This window comes from Haplochromis burtoni, unplaced genomic scaffold (assembly GCF_018398535.1).
Source record: "Haplochromis burtoni strain Fernald_Lab_line unplaced genomic scaffold, NCSU_Asbu1 Contig_273, whole genome shotgun sequence".
Classification (NCBI taxonomy): Eukaryota; Metazoa; Chordata; class Actinopteri; order Cichliformes; family Cichlidae; genus Haplochromis; species Haplochromis burtoni.
In genome coordinates this window covers 680113-699594 of record NW_024582634.1, presented here as the reverse complement: position 1 = coordinate 699594, position 19482 = coordinate 680113, and the positions used below count along the sequence as shown (strand labels likewise).

At 42.6% G+C, this 19482-nt stretch overlaps 1 protein-coding gene across 1 annotated transcript; it reads right to left on the bottom strand.

Annotated features, from left to right (window-relative positions):
• Positions 1–2291: 2291 nt before the first annotated feature.
• On the bottom strand, positions 2292–19066 carry camk1ga (calcium/calmodulin-dependent protein kinase IGa). Its single transcript, XM_005939793.3, has 13 exons — positions 18918–19066; positions 16970–17070; positions 14736–14861; positions 14533–14607; positions 10625–10763; positions 10327–10450; positions 8964–9039; positions 7246–7358; positions 5872–5950; positions 5225–5312; positions 3200–3552; positions 2843–2924; positions 2292–2756 (listed from the first exon to the last, which is right to left on the bottom strand). Exons 1-12 carry the CDS (start codon positions 19047–19049, stop codon positions 2861–2863), a joined length of 1470 nt encoding a protein of 489 aa, XP_005939855.2. The 5' UTR covers positions 19050–19066; the 3' UTR covers positions 2292–2756; positions 2843–2860.
• Positions 19067–19482: the final 416 nt, after the last annotated feature.

Genomic DNA, 19482 nt, shown 5'->3' with positions numbered 1-19482 from the left:
CAATTGCGCAACATTAATCGTCTCCGTCCTTTTCTCTCCCCACATGCCGCTGCCATTCTTGTCCACAGCCTTGTTACTTCCCGGACTGATTATTGTAACTCACTTCTTTCTGGTCTTACTCAAACATCCACCCACAAGCTCCAACGCGTCCAGAACTCTGCTGCCCGTATCATCACCAGGACCCCCTCTGCCCACCACATCACTCCTGTCCTGCAGCAGCTTCATTGGCTCCCGGTCGCATCAATTTCAAAATACTCTTGTACACATTTAAGGCTGTTCATCATCTCTCTCCTCCATATCTCTCTGACCTGGTTAAGATCACCGCCCCATCTCGTTGTCTCAGATCTTCTTCTTCCCTTTCACTCTCCGTCCCCTCCCCCCGTCTTGCCACCACGGGGAGCAGGGCTTTCAGCTGCTCCACGACTCTGGAGTTCCCGACCTCCTGATTTAAGAAACATCTCTTCCTTCTCTCTCTTTAAGTCCAAGCTCAAATCCCATTTGTACAAAATAAATGTACCCACATACCCACATAACCTCTTCACTCTGCTATTTTATTTATGTCTTGTGCTTTTATGATTCTGTAAACTGCTTGCTTTTATGTTGCTTTTATTCTACTCTGTACAGCGACCTTGAGTGTTTTGAAAGGTGCTTTCAAATAAAATCTATTATTATTATTATTATTATATTTCATGAGCTGTCCTGGCTGATTTCCACCCTCTACACCAGGGGTGGGCAATTAATTTTTACAAGGGGCCACATGAGAGACCCGAGTTGCGTCAGAGGGCCACATCAACAACATCTTGAACCCAAGTCTGCTTAACTTTCTTAAATTGTAAAATTCACTAAATTATATATTACAAATAGCTGGCACAAACGACAAACAGGAGGGAATGTTGGAATTGATATTTTTTATATTTTCATTTATGCTTAGAAATATATAATCATCTGTATGCTGATAAAAATCACATCCTCATTAGGTCTGATTAGATTCTGTGTGCATGTGTACCATGAGATGAGAGGAAGCAGCCTCAACCTGATAATTTCCATTATAGCTTTAGTCTGTTTCTTCAAAGTGCAAGACTCCACACCTTTAAATGTTCGTCTGAGACAACACCTGTTGCACGTTACTGTTCTTACTTCTGCTGTTCTGCATGCCTCATACACACAGTTTAAGATCATTGAAAGGTTGTATGTCTATGGATAGTATAGCTGGAAACACACACACAGACAGAATACAGACACTGATGTTCAGAGATGCCTGCTTAAGAAGGTCACGTGTATTTGTAATTGCATATTCATGAATGATAGCTTGCTGACAATAAAAAGAGCTGCAGTGAAGGAATCAGTCGAAGTGAGCTGAGTTCAGGTGAAGGAATCCTTCCCTCGTGAGCCACAAACGCAGAGCACCTTCTTGCCTTGTTTTGTCATGCATTTATTGGTCTTGTGTTCCAGCGGGGTTTTGTACTTTAATAAAGCCAACACTCCTCATCCCCGTGATGATGATCACTGGACAGGAAAGCAGGTGGGCATTCAGTGAAGGATGATGTCAGTCGAAATCCTTCTGAACGAACCGTCTAACACGGCGACGTGATGACGAGCCACAAATGACCAAATCAGTTCACAGGTTGGACTCTGTTCCCCTCTGTCTCCACTGAGAACATCTCACATCTGCTCCTCTCACACAACATCACACGGACCCTTTCTCCCTCCTCTCTACTGGACGTCACATCGTCCAATCACATGATTTAACACAAAGTTTAAACTTGACCTTTAAAATCACTTCATTGAATCTTATTTAACACAGAAATACCATCACATGTGGATGTGATTCATTTCATGTTTCATTCAGTTTATGTAATTCTGCTTTAATCAGATTAGCCTTCAGCACATTCTCACATGATGTGCATTGTAACATAATCCCTTTACTCCAAAAACAGAGGAATACGTCCTTTTAAAACTCTGTGTTTGTTCATTTATTTAAACTTCTTTTTATTAAATCATGCAAAGTATAGGTCAGATATTCTCTGAGATGTGTCGTCTTCCACACACACACAGGTCACTCTGTGATCCATCATATAAACTCAAAGTTTACACCTATGCACGACCAGCATTAAGACCAGTTAACTATCAGCAAGGTCGCATATGAATGGTTCTGTGTTCAACGACCTTTCATTGAAAACCAAGTGTAATGATGGTGTGGCGACAGAGTTCTCTTCTCACACTCCTGGAGTCACCTGCTAGTCTACCAAGTTTAAAGATCCTGTACACACGAAAGTAAGCCACCAGAAGAGTCATTTTTACTCCTTTTTATTTTATTTGTATATTGACTTATATCAATGTATATTTGATGAATAATGAAAATGCTTTATTATTAAAATGGGGAAACACTATGTAGCACTCTGATCAGTGTTCGCATAAGGCTGGATATTAAGACCTTTGTTCTCAACTGTGGGCGTGACAGTCTCCCGACCTCGTGTCACCTGACACTGCCCCAACGGTTACCCAAAGCTTGCACCCAGACGTTGTGGGCAGGTAGCCAGACTTGCTTGTTTGGTACCTCCCACCTAAATATTTTTGCTGATCAAGCACATCCCTCTAAAGCATTGGTAGACAGCTGTGGTCTCTGGACACTGTAGACACTGCTCAGGAACAACTCAGGAAATACCCGGGAGATGTGCCAGGCGCCACAGGACACCGCCAAAGGTTTCTTGTCGGTGCCCTGAAGGGTCAGAGCTGTTACGGCAGCAAGAAGAGGCCTGCACAATATTAGAGAGGGGGTTTGGGTGTTATGGCTGTTAAGTACAGCTGACATTTAAACATGGATACACACGGGGCCATTTACCTGCATCTCGTCATCAAATCACATGATGCAGCACACACCAGACTGAAGCGGCTGGTCCTTCCCCGGAGCCACTGCATCGAGCCTGCAACACACTCAGGATTTATTCAAAGCCAACTAATGGATGGCAAATTATATAAAGCATCACTCTGGAGGTCTTAATAATCAGTTTACCAATTTAAGCATCATTTGAAACAGTATAAATATACACACAAAGGAAGCAAAGTAAACAAAGATGTAGTGCAGTTTGGAAAAGCCTAAAACAGTATGTTTGCTCCTTACTCTGGCCATCTAATTCTAGTTATTTCTCTCTATCTGATACATCAGACGGCAGCTGGAAGGGGTCAGCAGTTTAATTACCTCTGAGACTGGAAAAAGAGAGCATCATTCTCTGAATGGAAGGTATGAACTTGTCTGGACTCCTCAGTGCTGAGAGGACTTCCTGGTTCGCTTTGACTGGCTCTCAGTGAAGGACACAGTCCTGTCTCCAGGTCACAGTCACTCCAGGAGAGAAGACTGGCAGACTGGACAGGGTTTCCATTGGGGTCAAGGGGGTCTGCCTGATCTTGGCAGCTTCTCACAGGCTCCAAGTCGTTCTGGGACGAGGACTCTGGTTTGATGTTCGGTATGGGGAGGGCGGGTGTGGAGGGCACGCTGTGGGACAACTGCATTTTCTTCATGTGCTGGATTACAGAGGCTGCATTGAAGGCTTGCTGTTGGAGATCCACAAAGTGAGCAGTTACTACTGGTGCAGCCTGCATCTTGTATAGAAAAACATCTAGCATAGGAGAAGTGTCTTTTAGAGAACTCCTGCTGGAATTATGAACATATGTTCATAATTATGAACATATGTTCATAATTCCATTATTTCAGAAACTTTACTAGGTCTGTACGTCTATAGAGGTGGAACAGGTACCCAGTGCAAGTTTGTTTAGACATACTGTTTTTGTTTTCTCATACGGCATAAGTCATTTGTTTTAGGATTCCTCTATCCTCTTTAATTTGAACTACTTATTGATAGAATTATATTGAATTCCATCAATATTAAAATGTCTTAATAGAATCCTTATAGCAGATGTTTTATGGATTAACATGTTTGTGTTAATACATGTGAATGGCAGTTGAAGGGGATTCTCTATCAACAGGAAAAGCAGTAAAACTTGTGAAAATATTACAATTTATGCACATTTTCCAGAGTCGTCCAATGGGCTGCACTGGAGTCTCTGCTGGGCCAATTCTGGGCCCCCAGCCCAGTGTTTGACACCCGTGGCGTATGTAGTCACCTTTCCAATCATTAGCAGGGCTCTAGACTAACTTTTTGCCACGGGCGTACCGGTACCGGTACCGGCACAAAAGTTAGGCGCACACAGATTTTATAATAATTTATATAATATAATGTGTTTTTCTGGATACACTGTGCTTTTTCAGCATTCAAAGATTGATGCCACCGTGTCAGAGCACTGGCTATGAATTTCAGAAGGATCAGGCCTTAACTTAACAGAAAAGTTAGCAATAGTTCTTTTCCTATTACAGCTACATCCACTTCTGTCCTGCCTAGGCTGCTCACTAGGGCTGGGTATCATCACTGATTTCTATAATCCATTCGATTCTGGTTTTCAAAGTCCCGATTCGATTCAATTTAGCCTCAGACAGTCAGAAATATTATAATTCTGATCACTTATCAGTACTGACTTCATCAGAATTGTGAACATCACAGCAGATGCCTTTGTGTGACAGTAACTGAGAATAAAACAGAAAAACATGAAGGAGATTTTCCTGGTCTGGCTTTTTATAGCAGATAACCTTAAAAATATTCTACAATGTTCTGCATATAAAGTTTAAATTTCTTCAGTACTGAACAAGCTCCGACAGCGTGTCCGTCTGCGGGCCGTCGGGTGAGAAAGCCGAGAAAGACAAAGCTGATTCTGATGCGTCGGTCTGTGTTTACGTCTTTGTGTGGAGTCCGTGTACCTGCTCTCATCTGCTGTTTGCTTGTTGTTGAAATGGTTTTGTGAGCTTTAATCTGAGAATCTGGCGTTTCTGGCAAAACACAGTTATATTTAAAAGTCAGGATTTAATGAATCGATATCGCTTTATTCAAGCTACTCACCTCCCACTTCCACCTGCACTTTCAACTGGACCACGGCCAATCAGAGAGGTCCCGCCCCTGACTATCTCTGATTGGTTTAGTCCACGATAGGGGCAAAATGTGTGTCTGTTGTTGACCACAGGGAAGGTTGCAGATTTTTTTTTTTTTTTTTTTGCTACCCGAACAGTTGGTTGCACAGGTGCAACCAAATATTTTTTTTGTTGTCGCACCACTGAAAAATTTGGTCGCATTTGCAACCAAATTGGTCGCACTCTAGAGCCCTGATTAGCCATTACCTTCCATTTGGATGTGGCAAAGTTTCTCTCCAACTGTTCACACACAGACTGATAAATGTCCTGGTCTCTAGCTGTGTCTCCAACAATCCTGCGAGGGTAACATGAGCAGACGTACAGTTAGGTTCTTGGGTATTTGGACAATGTTGCGTCTGTACACCATCATCGGGCAGATAGAGCTAGTCTTTGTTCCACATTCTCCGAGGCTCAAAAGTAGTAAGACAAGCAAACATAATGTGTTCTCTCTTAACCGAGGTCTGCCTTCTGTCTTTCAGGCCTTTGTCTTGCATAGCTGGCCATAACTTTCCTTCTTTTTAAGAATGATTGTTGATTTGGCCAATCATACAATGTTTGCTATCTCCCTTATTTTGGTTTTTCATCCTGCTGACAACCAAATAGTTGAAGACTTGGAATGAACCCCAGATATTAGACCAGATCAGGTTCTCACGTGTCCACGAAGCTGCTTCTATAGACTCAAAAGTAACCAATTACTTTTGAGTCTCTCAGAAAAAGACTGTAATTCATAAACAGCTGATACTTTTGTTCATAAATCAAGCAGAAAGCTATCTTCAGTCACATGTTGATTATGTGGTTTAAAATGTGTAATCATTGTCCAAAACATTATGACATTTAAGAGGCAAAGCACTAACCAGGGGTGCCTGAGTGCCTGTTCAGTGGTGAAGCGTTTAGTGGGGTTTTTCTCCATCATGTTCTTGATGAACTCTTTGGCTGTTGACACATAATATGGACAGAGTTCAGTTCAGCGTACAGTAGCATGATTCCTCTATGTTACACACAGTTTTATTAAAGCTCTCGAAAACACATCTAAAACCCTTCATTAGGAACACCTGCATATGAAGAGAACGTGTGAACCCACAAACAGGAGGATGCTCGGTGGTGCCAAACACGGCTGCTGATTGATTGGACTCTCGCAACAAGATTATCTAGAGTTCACACAGAAGGTTGACTTGTAGAAAGGCAGCAGTGTCCTGGATGAAAGTGCCTTGTTGTTGCTGAGCGATCGGAGCAGATTGATGGCCCATGCTAAGACCAAGCCCTGGAAAGGCCCAGCTACGTCTGCAGCCTGTCCGCAGCTCACACACAAAACATTTCACTGCATGTTGTACTCTGCATGATTGTGTATGTGACTAATAAAGCTTGTTTGTTTGATGTAAATTCTATGAGTTCAAGATGGAGTTTTTCAAAGAGGAAGAGGATAGGCAATGCTGTGTTTGTTCACAAAAGTAAGGCCACCACAGCTGGAACAATCACTGCTCTACTCCCTGTATTTAGGACAGATCACGCTGATGTTTGTTTGCTCGTGTTACTCCGCTGTGGCTTTTGTTGGGTGGAGTACTCCTGCCTCCCTGCATCTCCGTGTCTGGTCTGTTTAGATTTCTATCTTCCCAGTCATGTCAGCGTGTCTGTCTGCTTTCTCACTGTTCCTTTTAGATGTTCATAAAACTTGACCTCTGACCTTGACCTTTATTGCAAGGTCACTGAGATTCAAACTGGTCCAAGATTTTTAGTAGATACACCTGTGGTATCAGTTTGAAGCTCCTAAGTTGCCTCATTGCCGAGTTATTGCTCAAACTTGAGTGTCTACACTTGACGATAATACCCCATCAGCCTTTTACAGCTGAGGGGCGAAAATGACAAGAAAGTCTGGTTCCTTGGAGGTCAAATATAAAGAAACGAGGTGGATCAAGATTTGCACTGTTCTCATACTGACATCTGCATGATGGATCAGTGTCAGGCTAATGTTCCCGGGAAGCTGTGATTTTAGATCCTGCATGTGATTTTTGCCAGGTTTGGAACTTAGTCTGTACAGTCACATGAATAATTCCCTCTTTAAATGATAGTGAAACAGTGCAACCTAGTGTAATGTAAGTGTGTTAGAAAAAGGACTGGTTGTCATATTTCTTGCGGTTTATCTGACCCAGTCTCAGCTATTTACATCGAGTACAAATGAAGGAAAGAGGAGGGTCAGTACTGAAAACTGTGGTGTGTAGCTGTTAGCATACCTGATTCGGAGATGTCATCCCAGAAGGGCGAATGAAAGGCGTACTCAGCTCTCATGATCTTTGAAAACAAACGCTTCTCGTTTTCTTCAAAGAATGGAGGGTAGCCACAGAGCCTGCAGCACACACACAGCCTTTCAGATACCGCCGATTTGGATCAACTCTGGATTACTTTAGCAACCATCGTCATGCTTATATGATATTTATACAATATGCCCAGACGCGGGTTTCATCAATTTGCTGGGTTTCCTCAGCTACTGTATTAAACGGGCAGAGCGGTCAAAGCCTTTCAGCACAAACACATTCACAGAAATGTTGTTAAGCAGCGTGAAACAAGCTGATTTACACAGCAGGACAAAGAAAATGCTTAAACTGACACTGTTGGGTCTCAAATCAACCTTCTGCTCAACCATCTCTGATTTGGATAAAAATGTTACAACAGAAAATATGAACATTGATAGTGAGGGCTGTGAAATTTCAGCTTCATATAGCAAACACTTTTCTTCTTTTTATGGACTATCGACACGGAGCTGTGAAGCAGCGTTTGAGCATAAATGTCTCAGACTATTAAATATAAAAGTACTTTCACTGAGGAGCTGTAATTTGAGACAGATACATTACATGTCTGAGTACTGGCTAGTGAAAATATGAAAACAGTCCAGGCCTCCTGTAAAGTTCATTTGAGCACACATTAATAAAACATGAATGGTATACAGTTATACCATATGTTGGTGCATGCTTCATCATCCAGCTGACTGCAGCTTTCCCCAGTCTCATAAACAGTACAAATATTCATGCAAACTGGAAAAGTTCAAAAACTGGCTATTTGAGATGGATGCATTGAATATGATGGCAGCAACATTTCTCACTTGAACTTGGTAGAGGGCCACAAAAGAAAAGAAAAACAGTGCAATATATCCTCAAACGACTCCAGGAAACTGGAGAAATCTGTGTGCGTAATTAAAAACTGCATCCTTCTGTCGTGCACGTCACTGTATGTGACCTGTTGAACCACACCATAAACTAAAGCTCTCTGTGCAGCTGCCATCTTTGTACCAAAGCTCAGAGAAGATGCGTTCCCCTCCACACAACACTTTCTGCAGGCTCTGCACAGACAAAGAGCCACGACAGCAGCTACGTTCACATACGAGATGAGGACGACATTCCTTTCCCCAAATCCAAACGACTCCCTCCTCAGCTTCCAGACATTATGAAAAGTGTGGATGCTGCACGGTGGTAAACATGGCCCCGCCCAACCTTTCGGTACCTGTTGCTTCCACCAAATTCAGAATGAGCTGATGTTTTTCTAAAATTAGTAAATTGTCTCATTTTCAACATTTGATCGATTTTCTATGATGTATGGATGCTTTTACAGCAGAGATCATTTGATCCCGTCTTTGATGAGTTGATGAGCTTTACAGATCCTTCTGGTCTGATTTATATTTCACACTGTTGGGCTTTGGAGCACACAGCTTTGTGTTCAGTGCCCAACCTTCCAGCTCGTAGTGACCGGGCTACTGCTGGTGCCACAGTTACACAGTGGAAGTAAATACTGCAGTATGTGGTGACTCTAATATTGTACAAGTGTTCATGTACTTCTGACTTTTGGAATATGAATAAAATCAATAACTGATGAATGTTCGCAGTTCTCCATAAATGATCAGTGAATATTCATGTATACAGTTAGCCATGTTATTATGAACGTGCAGGCCTGTACTTACAGAATATAAGTGATGACTCCAATTGACCAGCAATCCACTGCTTTGCTGTAGGGTTTCTGGGCCAAAACCTCCGGAGCTACAGAAAGCAGGACAAACAACGTGCAACATAAGCACCATTATAAACAACAGACTGTTTCCACTCCAGAAAAAGTCTCGTTAAAGCTAATATGTTAAAGCTAAGTTAATATATGGTTCAAAAGAAAAGGCAAAAAGTTGCCTTTTACAGCATTATTCCATCTAATAATATTTCTCACAGTATTGATACTGCATTACAGTTGTTTATTGAAGATGTCCATTTGAGGATCCTTCCATTATCTTAACTTTTATTACAAGTACGGTTGGAAGTATTTTATACACATTGCATATCTGTGCTTATTTTGAGTTGATGTTCGGTTCATTAAGGGTCTTAAGCTTCACTGGCGTGACTGTCCAGGTGATACATGCTGAGGGAAACTAGAACATAGAAGGATAACTGCAATGCATGCTTACAGTACATATAATACATATAATCTAGGAATGTGTCCGGCCTGAGGCCTTAACTCATTTGGTGTCTTACTATATTTTATTCTACTTGGTAACAGATGATCAGAGTCCCTGAGGGCTTGAAGTGTATTACCTTGTATGGAAGGTGTTAGAGAAAAGAGAAGTTCTATGTCTGTTTATAGCCATTAAAGATGTACGATTAACTGTGACTAATGTCTGGAACCTATTTTAATCTGTCATTGACGCCATGGGGGGGCGTGCGTGTACCCCACTGCTGTATAAGTATCCACAACATGTATTTTGGTCAGAAGACATATGCTGATGTTTTCTCCGGGCTGTCAATAAACTCGTTTGATTGCACTTTTCTGGGGCCTCCGTGGTTTGTGACTCTGCTCTACATGGATCGATTTCGCAACATTTTCAATAATAATAAGATCAAAGTCCAGTTTATTTATATATCACATAAAAAACAACAGAGCTGACCAAAGTTCCCTTCCTGCTGCTCCACCTGCTCGTTACGTTCACAATAAATCAAAACGAGCCCTCCAGTTCGTGCTGTCACTGCCCACATGAGCACTGAAGCCTCTCAGCAGGACGATGGAGCACCCCACCCAGTGACTCCTGGGAGGTTACGTACTGTCATTCAGCACATACACAATAACTGTCTGATTTATGAAAACTGGTTTTTTTCTTGCTCCAGTGTGATGGCATTTTCACCAAAGTAATTGTTTGTGGTATTAAGCTGTAGTACAGTAAAATGGTGCTTTCCCACAGCAACAATGTATAAATGGTCTATCACTGCAGAGGGAAAACAGTAAGTATGTCAGTCTATCATTGTAACTATATCACACATTACATATGCAGAAAATGGTTAACTCACCAACATATCCTGGTGTTCCACAGGCTGTAGACATCACTCCATGCTCCAGCGTCTTAGACAGACCAAAGTCACTCACCATAATCTTTGCATTCTCATCTGTATTATAGTACAGCAGGTTTTCAGGCTGAGAGAACAGGAAAAGCAAGACATGAAATACAGAAACGTACCTAAAATGTTTAAACACACTCATTAAACATCTGTTAAAGTCATTTTACCAAACATGTCAACATCTGTGGCTTTCACTTTGCTACTGGGAGCATGTTTATGCCTTTGTTATGGTGGCTCTTTTGTGTCTTACCTTAAGATCCCTATGCACAATGCTGTTTTCATGCAGGTAGCTGACAGCCTGCAGCACCTGTTTGATCACTTTGCTGGCATCCTTCTCAGTATAAACACCTTTGTCTAAAATGCGATCAAACAGCTCCCCACCTGATACCCTGCACAAAACAGAAGAAGAGTTATCAGCGTTTATGTCTGGCAATCAGGTCTTCTGAACTTCTGCAGGACGGTAGACTAAGGACGACCATGGTCCACCTTTGAGAAATTCATCGAATGATATAATAACCGAAAATGTTGTTCCGCTGTGCAAACAGACTTCGAGTAGCATTTAGGAAATGTGCCTATGACAGGTTTGTCCTTACCATCATCTGTGTGAATCAGAGCCATCTGAAATCAGCACTCTTGTGCTCACTAACTGCATACAGTACTGCCATTTCCCCAGTTCTCTGTTTAACAAACAAGGAGAGAAACTTGCACCGCTAAGGCCAAAGTAGCACTGAGCAGTGCTGGTTTTCTAACACTGGAAAATAACTCAAAATGTTAGAAATATTCCAGTGTTAGAAAATCAGCACTGCTCAGTGTTAGTCTTTGTAAATCTTGAAAACTGACTAGGTTACTTTTAAACATACAACACTGTCAAAAGTGTTCATTTAACACTCAAAAGAGTGGACACATATAGACACTCTCTAGTGTTAATGTAACACTGGAGATTTTGCGGTGTAGCTTGTGCAAACCGAGCTGGCTGAATACCCAACACACACACCGGTGCGTCCTAACAATCTGGAGGGTCCCCACCAAGCACTGTTACAACCCTAGTCTGCAGTGGGACCTGTCTGCTTTGCTGAGAGATCCAGAATGCCTCAAGGGTCCATGGCTCCCCCTGTGTCTGTGCCTGAGCACCCTGAATCCATGGTTCCTGCTCCACCAGTGCCTGTGGATCCCTCACCACCCAACCGAGACCTGAGTGGTCCCGTCACTTTCTTTGCCAGTGCCAGGCCTGGTCCCCTGCAAGCCACTGAAGACATCCCGTCTCCTTCGCCTCTCCTTTTGCTGCTGGTAATGCGGCCAGCCCCCTGTTCATGAGTGGATGACTGGTCCACTTCAGGGGATATTTTGTGAGGCTCAGTAGTGCAGAGTGACCTGAGGCCCCTCTCATGGAACCATGTCTACATTCAGAAGTCCTCCATACTGAGACATTAAACATGAAGAGGACAGAATGAAAGACAGAGAGGGGGCTGAGGGAAAATATGTGCATTATAATTATACTATTAACCTTACCAGCAGCAGCAGCAGCAAGCAATAGATTGTGAAGTACTACGTAACTGAATTCTGTGTATGCATATTTCCATTTCCATATCCATCACATACAGGTGCACATAGGGATTATCTATAATGATCTAATAGAAGATTTTCCACTGTAACACGCTCAGGTTATGTTTTTGATTCCAGGATTTGGAGGATGGCTCTTTCTGCAATAGTTCGGGCTGTGAAGAGAACATTAGCAGTAGAGTTTTGTTACTGTAGCGTTGACATGTGTCCTGGGATGAACATTGTGAGGAGACGTGGTAATCTAGTATTACATATTTCACATCAGACTTTGCACAGACAGAGGTCATGTTCCAGATGTGATACAGGTATTAATGTAGTTGCACACAGTTGTGTAAATATTGGGTTTTCTTTGGACTGGTAAGATTTAGCAGTTTTTACTGCTGCCACCTGGTCCTGCTCCACCACAGCTCTCCACGCCACTTTGTCCTGCTCTGCCAGAGGTCTTCACAATGTCTGGTCCTGTCGCACTAGAGGTCTCTGCACTGTCTGGTCAGGCTCCACCCGAGTCTGAGGTAATCTCTTACCTTCAGGTCCTGCTCTGCCCAGGTCAGAGGTCACCGTGTGGCCGTCTGGCCCTGCTCCGCCCATAGCAGGGCGCCTCCGTCTGTGTCGGGTCCCTGCCTCTGCCGCCTTCGTCAGCCTCCAGTTCTGTCCTCCGAGGGTCTCCGCCACCATCACCAGCCTCCAGCCAAGCCATCTGAGGGTCTCTGCCTCCACCCATGCCTGCCACGCAGGGTTCTACATCTGCTCTGCTTTCGTCGCTCAGACTTGGTAGTCGACCATGACAACAGAAACCTTATAGGTGCTCCACGTTCCACGTTTAGTCGGCCTTCTCCTCATGTCTATTTCTGTCCTGTCCCAGCATCTTAGTGTTTGTCTCTGTGTTTATTGTACTTTCTGTTTTATTTTGAGTCTCTTGTCCAGTCTTCACTTTTGCTTCTCCTGTCCTGTTAGTCTGTATTAGTTCCAGCTGTGCTCCCACCTGTTGCCCATCCTCTCGTGTGTGCATTGATGTCCTTAGTCTCCGTCTACTTGTTGTTGCATTGTCATGCTGCGTATTCTGCAGTTCTGTGGTTCACCTGTAGGTGCTAGATTCCACATTTCTATGTTTTCCTGTTCTTTAGCTCAAAGTTTTCTTTTCTTGTGTGTTTATGAGTTTCCTTAGCACAGCAATAAAGCTGAGTAATTCCTTTGATTTTTCCAAGACGTGAAGCTTAATGTTTTATTGTTGATGATGAAGTCTGAGGAGGCTGAAGCTGTAGAGCAATGAAAGCAGTGGTGTTTGTGGATAGCTGGGCTGATAAAGTGCACGTCTCACTTTCTAACCACAGTGAATTGGACTGAGGGTAAACAATGTGTTTTAAGGTGTTTGACTCTAGCGTGCTTGTAGACCTCCTTGAGATTTGGGGTTTTGTAAAGTGTAACGTTGAATGCACAGTGTCACAGTGGTTAGCAGTGCCTCGCAACAACAAGGTCCTGGGTACAAATCCTTTCTGTGTGCACTTCTCCCCATGTCTGCGTGGATCCTCTCCACATACTCCAGCTTCCTTCAACATGCAGTTAGTGAGCTCAGGTTAATTAGTGATTCTAAACTGGCTGTAGGTGTCTGTCTCTGTTTGTTAGCCCTGTGATAGACCCATGACTTGTCCAGCATGTACCCAGCCCTGTGGTGGCTGAGACAGCCTCCAGCACAACTGGGATTGTTGAGATAAGATCATGGATTTCAAGAAAGCCATTTAACTGTTGCTATCCATCCACAGAGTGATATGCAGAGGCTGATCCAGCAGTTTAAATCATCTTTTCCCGACTTATGCAACAGAATAAAATTAAGGCTGAACAACTCTATCAGCTTGGAGGAAACACGGATTTCTAAATATTTAAAGTTTCTTGTGTAAAGATAGTAAAAGGTCTGCTACAACTGCCTCATCCATACAAGGTGGTAAAATATTGGATTTGGACCCGTTTATTGACGAGTTGTGGCAGCAAAGAATGGGGGTCCCTAAGGAGTAACAGCACATCATTAAGGAGAACTGGATGTTCTGTATTAAACTGCCAGCTGAAGACATCTCTGTCTTATAGCAGCCGCAGTGGTTCTGTGAACAATAAAAATAGAAATGGAAAGAGAAGAATGTGGATATTTGATGACACCAAGAAATGATGCCAATAATTTTTCAATGATCGTACAATATGTTTGTAAAATATAAAGATTAAAGCCGACCTTTTTGTTTTTGATTTGAAATGTAACAGCTTGGTGTATTCTGTAAAACAGCCAATAATGAGCAAAGAATGGTAATAATACAACAGTTATCAGATGGTTCAATAAACTCCATTTAAAAAAAATCATTTTAGCCTTTAAGGGGTTAAAGGCTTGGTGGCATGAAGGAACGACACATAGCTATATTAGTTTGTACCAATATTATTTATTCAATTTGAACAATAATTCAGCCTATTTTAGCAAAAAAAGGCTGAATTGTTACTGTTCTGTACACACTGTGTACTCGCATTGTTAATGTAAGATTATACTGCAGTAATAATTGTCAGTGTTGCATTATTTCAAGGTAAATATTAATAGAAAGTCAGCTAAACAGTTCCACTTACAGCTGCATGACCAGGTAGTAGTGTGTTCGACTCTCGTAGAAATCCTCCAGCCCCACCACATTGTCGTGCTTTATCCTGAAATAGTAAGAAGCAGGAGGATAACTCGTTCTTATTCTCTTTAACCTTTGACATGTTAGGCAGCAGAACTAGTCACCGCTAGACTTTATTTATTACACATTTGAATAAGTGTGTGTGTTTGTTACCTCCTCAGCACATTTATTTCATTTTCTAGGTTGCTATGGGCGAGATGTTTTTTCTTCAGACATTTCAGAGCATACATTTTCCCAGTTTTCTTCTCTCTCACCATGAAAACCTCTGAAAATGAGCCCCTGTGCAAAAACATCAAAGAGGATTAATGACAGCCTGATCAAATGCTAGAAACAACTTTATCTTGGTTAACAGTTTTATTTTGTTTGTTCTTACAATCCTCTCAGAGATCTACAGAAACATCTTCCCAGGGCGATGGATCCAGCAGTACTACAGACCCCTGGAACAAGCAGGGGCTAGCTGCTCAAACATAAGCTCCACGACTTCTTTATTACCTCATTTGAAAGCATTTATACTGGGTTTGCTTTTTAACAGGTAAAATTCAAAGGTGTGAAAGAAATACTAAGTTTAACTAGGACAGTGGCAAGCACATCATCCAAGACCAAAACCCTTCGATCATATCATTTCATAGAAAGCTGATCTAAAACCTGCAGGACTCCGGCCCTCCAGGCCTGGGGTTGGACACCCCTGACCTACTGTAAAGTAAATACCATCTGGTGGTATGTTTGAGAAACTAGCATTAAAGCAACAATTACCTCCTTACGTTCACACTGATGCCAACCCCCCACCACCACCAGACTGAACTTTAACAGCAGCAAAGTTCTGGTTTCAAACCTTTCCTGCGTTTCCTGTGTGGTTTTTATCCTGGCCCCACCATCCAAACATGTTTGTTACCTGCTGATTCTAAATCAGCTGTCGCTGTGGCTATGAGATAAACACTTTTTAATGTGTGCTTGTATGAATCAATAAACACATCTCATACAACACGGTGCTTTGAATGATGACCGAGGCTAGAAGAATGATGTATAAACACCACTTCATTTGACTTTGTGTACAACAAATCTGCTCTACATTTCCTGAGGAACAGCACATGTTGACCTGCACACAGACGCCGACACCTGTTCATAACACCTGCCTTTAATTACGTTCAGCACATACATTCACAAGTGTAGGCAGCCAGACACTTAATCCTGTAATGAAGCAGTGCTAGGATGTTCTCAGACTGACGTCTCACACACAGGAGCCTTACTCATGCACTCTGTGACGGGTTTATTAACTCGCTCTTAAACAGCTCCTAACGTTAATTTAATACGTTGCTGCTCTTCACTGATTTAGTGAAGCCAGTATCTCCCAGGTTAGCAGCCAAAACACTTTTAAACAGTATGAGAAACCTTTACAACCAGCTGCCTTGTATCCATTTATAACTTTTCCATTCGGGTTTGTCTACGAAGTAACCATTTCAGAGTGTGGAAACAGTAGCACAGCAAGGATCACCTTCTTTCATTTCCCATAACATTGTGTTAACATTGTGTATTATTCACAGAGAACTGTGGAACTGAGGCACATTATAGCGCTGTTCTGGTCCTAATGATGACCAAAGTTACATTTCATTTACTGCATACATATTCAACACTTTATCAACCTTACAGACAATTTGAAATCACCAGTAAATGTAACATGCTTACCTTTGTACCAAAAGGAAGCCCACACAGGAGTGTGGAACATACACACTCCACACATAAAGGCCACAGCCGATCAGAATGTCCCAACCCAGAAGCTGCATATCTAACAGTACAATAGTAACAGGTTCACACATGCACTGCAGCCCTGAGCATGACTGGGATGGACCTGAGAGAGGTTAATGAAAGCAAATGCATCCTGTCTCCTGTCAGCTCCACGGCTCAGCCTGTTTCCACTGGTGACATCAGACCAGTTCCTACATCATCATTCTCTGTTCATGTGTTTGTGTGGAAAACCAACTTTGGATTTATTAGCTCCTGTTACTAAACAACAATATAGAACTTTTTCAACTGAGAAGGAAGTGAAAATATATATCGTCTTCACATAGATTACTGATTGGCAGAGCTAGCTCGAAATTTCAAGTTAATAAGCGGAAATTTTGAGAAAGATAACTCAAAGTTTCGAGTTATGGATGCTTTTTTTGTGGCAGAAACGGCTTCCATAGTCAGGGGTGCCTGCAGCTCAGCGGATAGAGCAGGTCTTCTGCTAGGCAAGATACTTTGAATATGTGAGAATGATAGCTAGAAAGCTAGTTAGCTAGAAACACAGAAGCAGAGCTTGTGTGAATATTGCATAAAGTGTGTTGAGTGCTCCGGGAGGCTTAGAGGTTCCTCACACAGAAGCATCACCATGAGTGAAAAGTACTCACGAGCCCATCTTCCCCTTGAAGTCAAACACGTCCTTGATGTTACTGGTGCTTTTCTTCCAGCTGCAAACAATCTCCTTCTGGCCCATCTTAGCCGTAGTTTCCTGAACAACCACAAATCACATCAGTTATTCATGCTGACAGTGGAAACGTGTACTTATACATTACACCACGCAACACATGTGAAAGTGCTGCTGAGCCAAAGTTTGCAGTATTCCAGTTTACTCCAGTGTCTACATATAACCAAGTGACTGTAGTTACTGTGTGCACTGATGCACTGTGCCTCAGTACACAGAGTCAGGTTTGAGTCGATATGATGCTGAAATAAATCATTACAGTAAGTGAGGTTTCATTTATTCAGCTATACAAAGGAAAAATACCAAAACGTCTGCGTTTTCATTTGATGCACTGTAGCATCAAAGCACATGAAACCTATGTGTATAAAGGACAGTTCTTGTGTGTCCCTGTGTCCTCTGTGTCTGTGTCCTTGCGTCGCTCTGTCCTCTGTGTGTGTGTCCTTGTGTCTCTCTGTCCTCTGTGTGTGTCCTTGTCTCTCTGTCCTGTGTGTGTCCTTGTGTCTCTCTGTCCTCTGTGTGTGTCCTTGTCTCTCTGTCCTGTGTGTGTCCTTGTCTCTCTGTCCTGTGTGTGTCCTTGTGTCTCTCTGTCCTCTGTGTGCATCCGTCTGTCCATCTGTCCTCTGTGTGTCCTTGTGTCCCTCTGTCCTCTGTGTGTGTCCGTCTGTCCATCTGTCCTCTGTGTGTCCTTGTGTCTCTGTCCTCTGTGTGTCCTTGTGTCCCTCTGTCCTCTGTGTGTGTACTTGTCTCTCTGTCCTCTGTGCGTGTCCGTCTGTCCATCTGTCCTCTGTGTGTGTCCTTGTGTCTCTCTGTCCTCTGTGTGTGTACTTGTCTCTCTGTCCTCTGTGCGTGTCCGTCTGTCCATCTGTCCTCTGTGTGTGTCCTTGTGTCTCTCTGTCGTCTGTGTCCCGCCCCGTCTCCCTATGTCTGCGTGTTCCACGTCTCTTGTTGTCACAGTCTACATCGTTGTGTGTGTTCAGGTTTTTCTTCCCCTGTGGCGTCATGTTCATGTGTGTCAGCTGTGTCTCCCTCTGCTCATCATCTGTTAACTTCCCAAGTCTCAACTGTTCGTGTATTTTCTAGTGTTCCTGGTTTTCGTGTATTTAGTTTTCCAAGTTTAGGATCTTGTGATTAGTTTCTCATTTAGTTGGTTTTCATGTTTGGTTAATGTTTTGTTTTCGGCCATAATAAAAGGCACGCTTTTAGTTCCAATCTAGTTCTGTTACTCGATTATGAGAGAGTGGTCTGAAAAGTTCATTTCTTAGCCTGGGGATGGGGATGTACATAGAGTTTATACACATCTGATGCTTTGGAGAATGGAGGACTGAACCCTAAGCCTATCTAGTCCTTCACAACCCTTAAGATGTCACCCCAGTTCCCCCGTGTTACATAAACAGTTGCATGTCCAAGCCTGAGCTCACTTCTCTCTGGCAAAGCCCATTTCTACTTATCAGGGCCACAGGATTCAAAAAGGCAGAGGATTAGAGCGATAAATACCTGTGCTTACTTAATCTCCCCGTCCAGCCTGCCTTCTCCTGCACTCCTGCCATATCCCCTGACAAACACTGCTTGATTTATTATGTGGACTTGAAACTGAGCTTCCTTGAATATTGGCAGTGCATACTAAAAGTCATATGTTAAATTATGACATGTGTATATTTCATTAGTTTTTGGAAAATTTGATAACATTTGAAAATTTGATAACATAAACATACAATAACTTAACATTACACAAGTGCTAATTATCTATGCTGGAGACAAGAGTGTTTTATTAAATGTAAAGTTACATTTGTTTTCCTATTTACAGGATAATTCTTATGTCCAGCTATTAAACGATTTGTAAACAGAGAGAGAGAATAACTGAAATGAACGCTTACCTTAATCACAGACGTGAAATAAACGGAGCATTTGCCAGAGGACCTGTGCGCAGTCGGTTGAGGTATCCCAGTGGTGACCCGACTGTTTCTGGTGGCTCCTCCTCTTCTTGAGCAGGGGCGGGGCCTCCCCATACATCTCTTCCACAGTGCTGCATTCACAGAGCCATGGGGCTTACATTACAGCGCCAGGATTGAGAAGATGATGAGACTGCATAATTAAAGTGATAGTTCCAAACGGAACTATCACTGCATCCAGAAAAATCACACTTTACCTGTTTTATTCAGTACAGTGCACGAATGCAGGGAGGCAAGTTCTCCCACCCTTCCCTCCCCTCAGGGTAAGAGTTTGGGTGTCATACTTGATAATACTCTTTCATTCCAGTCTCACATTAATTCCATAAGTCTTATTACGTCCCGCATTGATTACTGCAATTCCCTCTTATTTGGTCTCCTTAAAAGGTCCCTTCATAAACTCCAACTTCTCCAAAACTCTGCAGCTCGGGTCATAACTCCTACTCTGTCAAGAGCTCATATTGCAACAGTTCTTCAGCAGCTTCACTGGTTG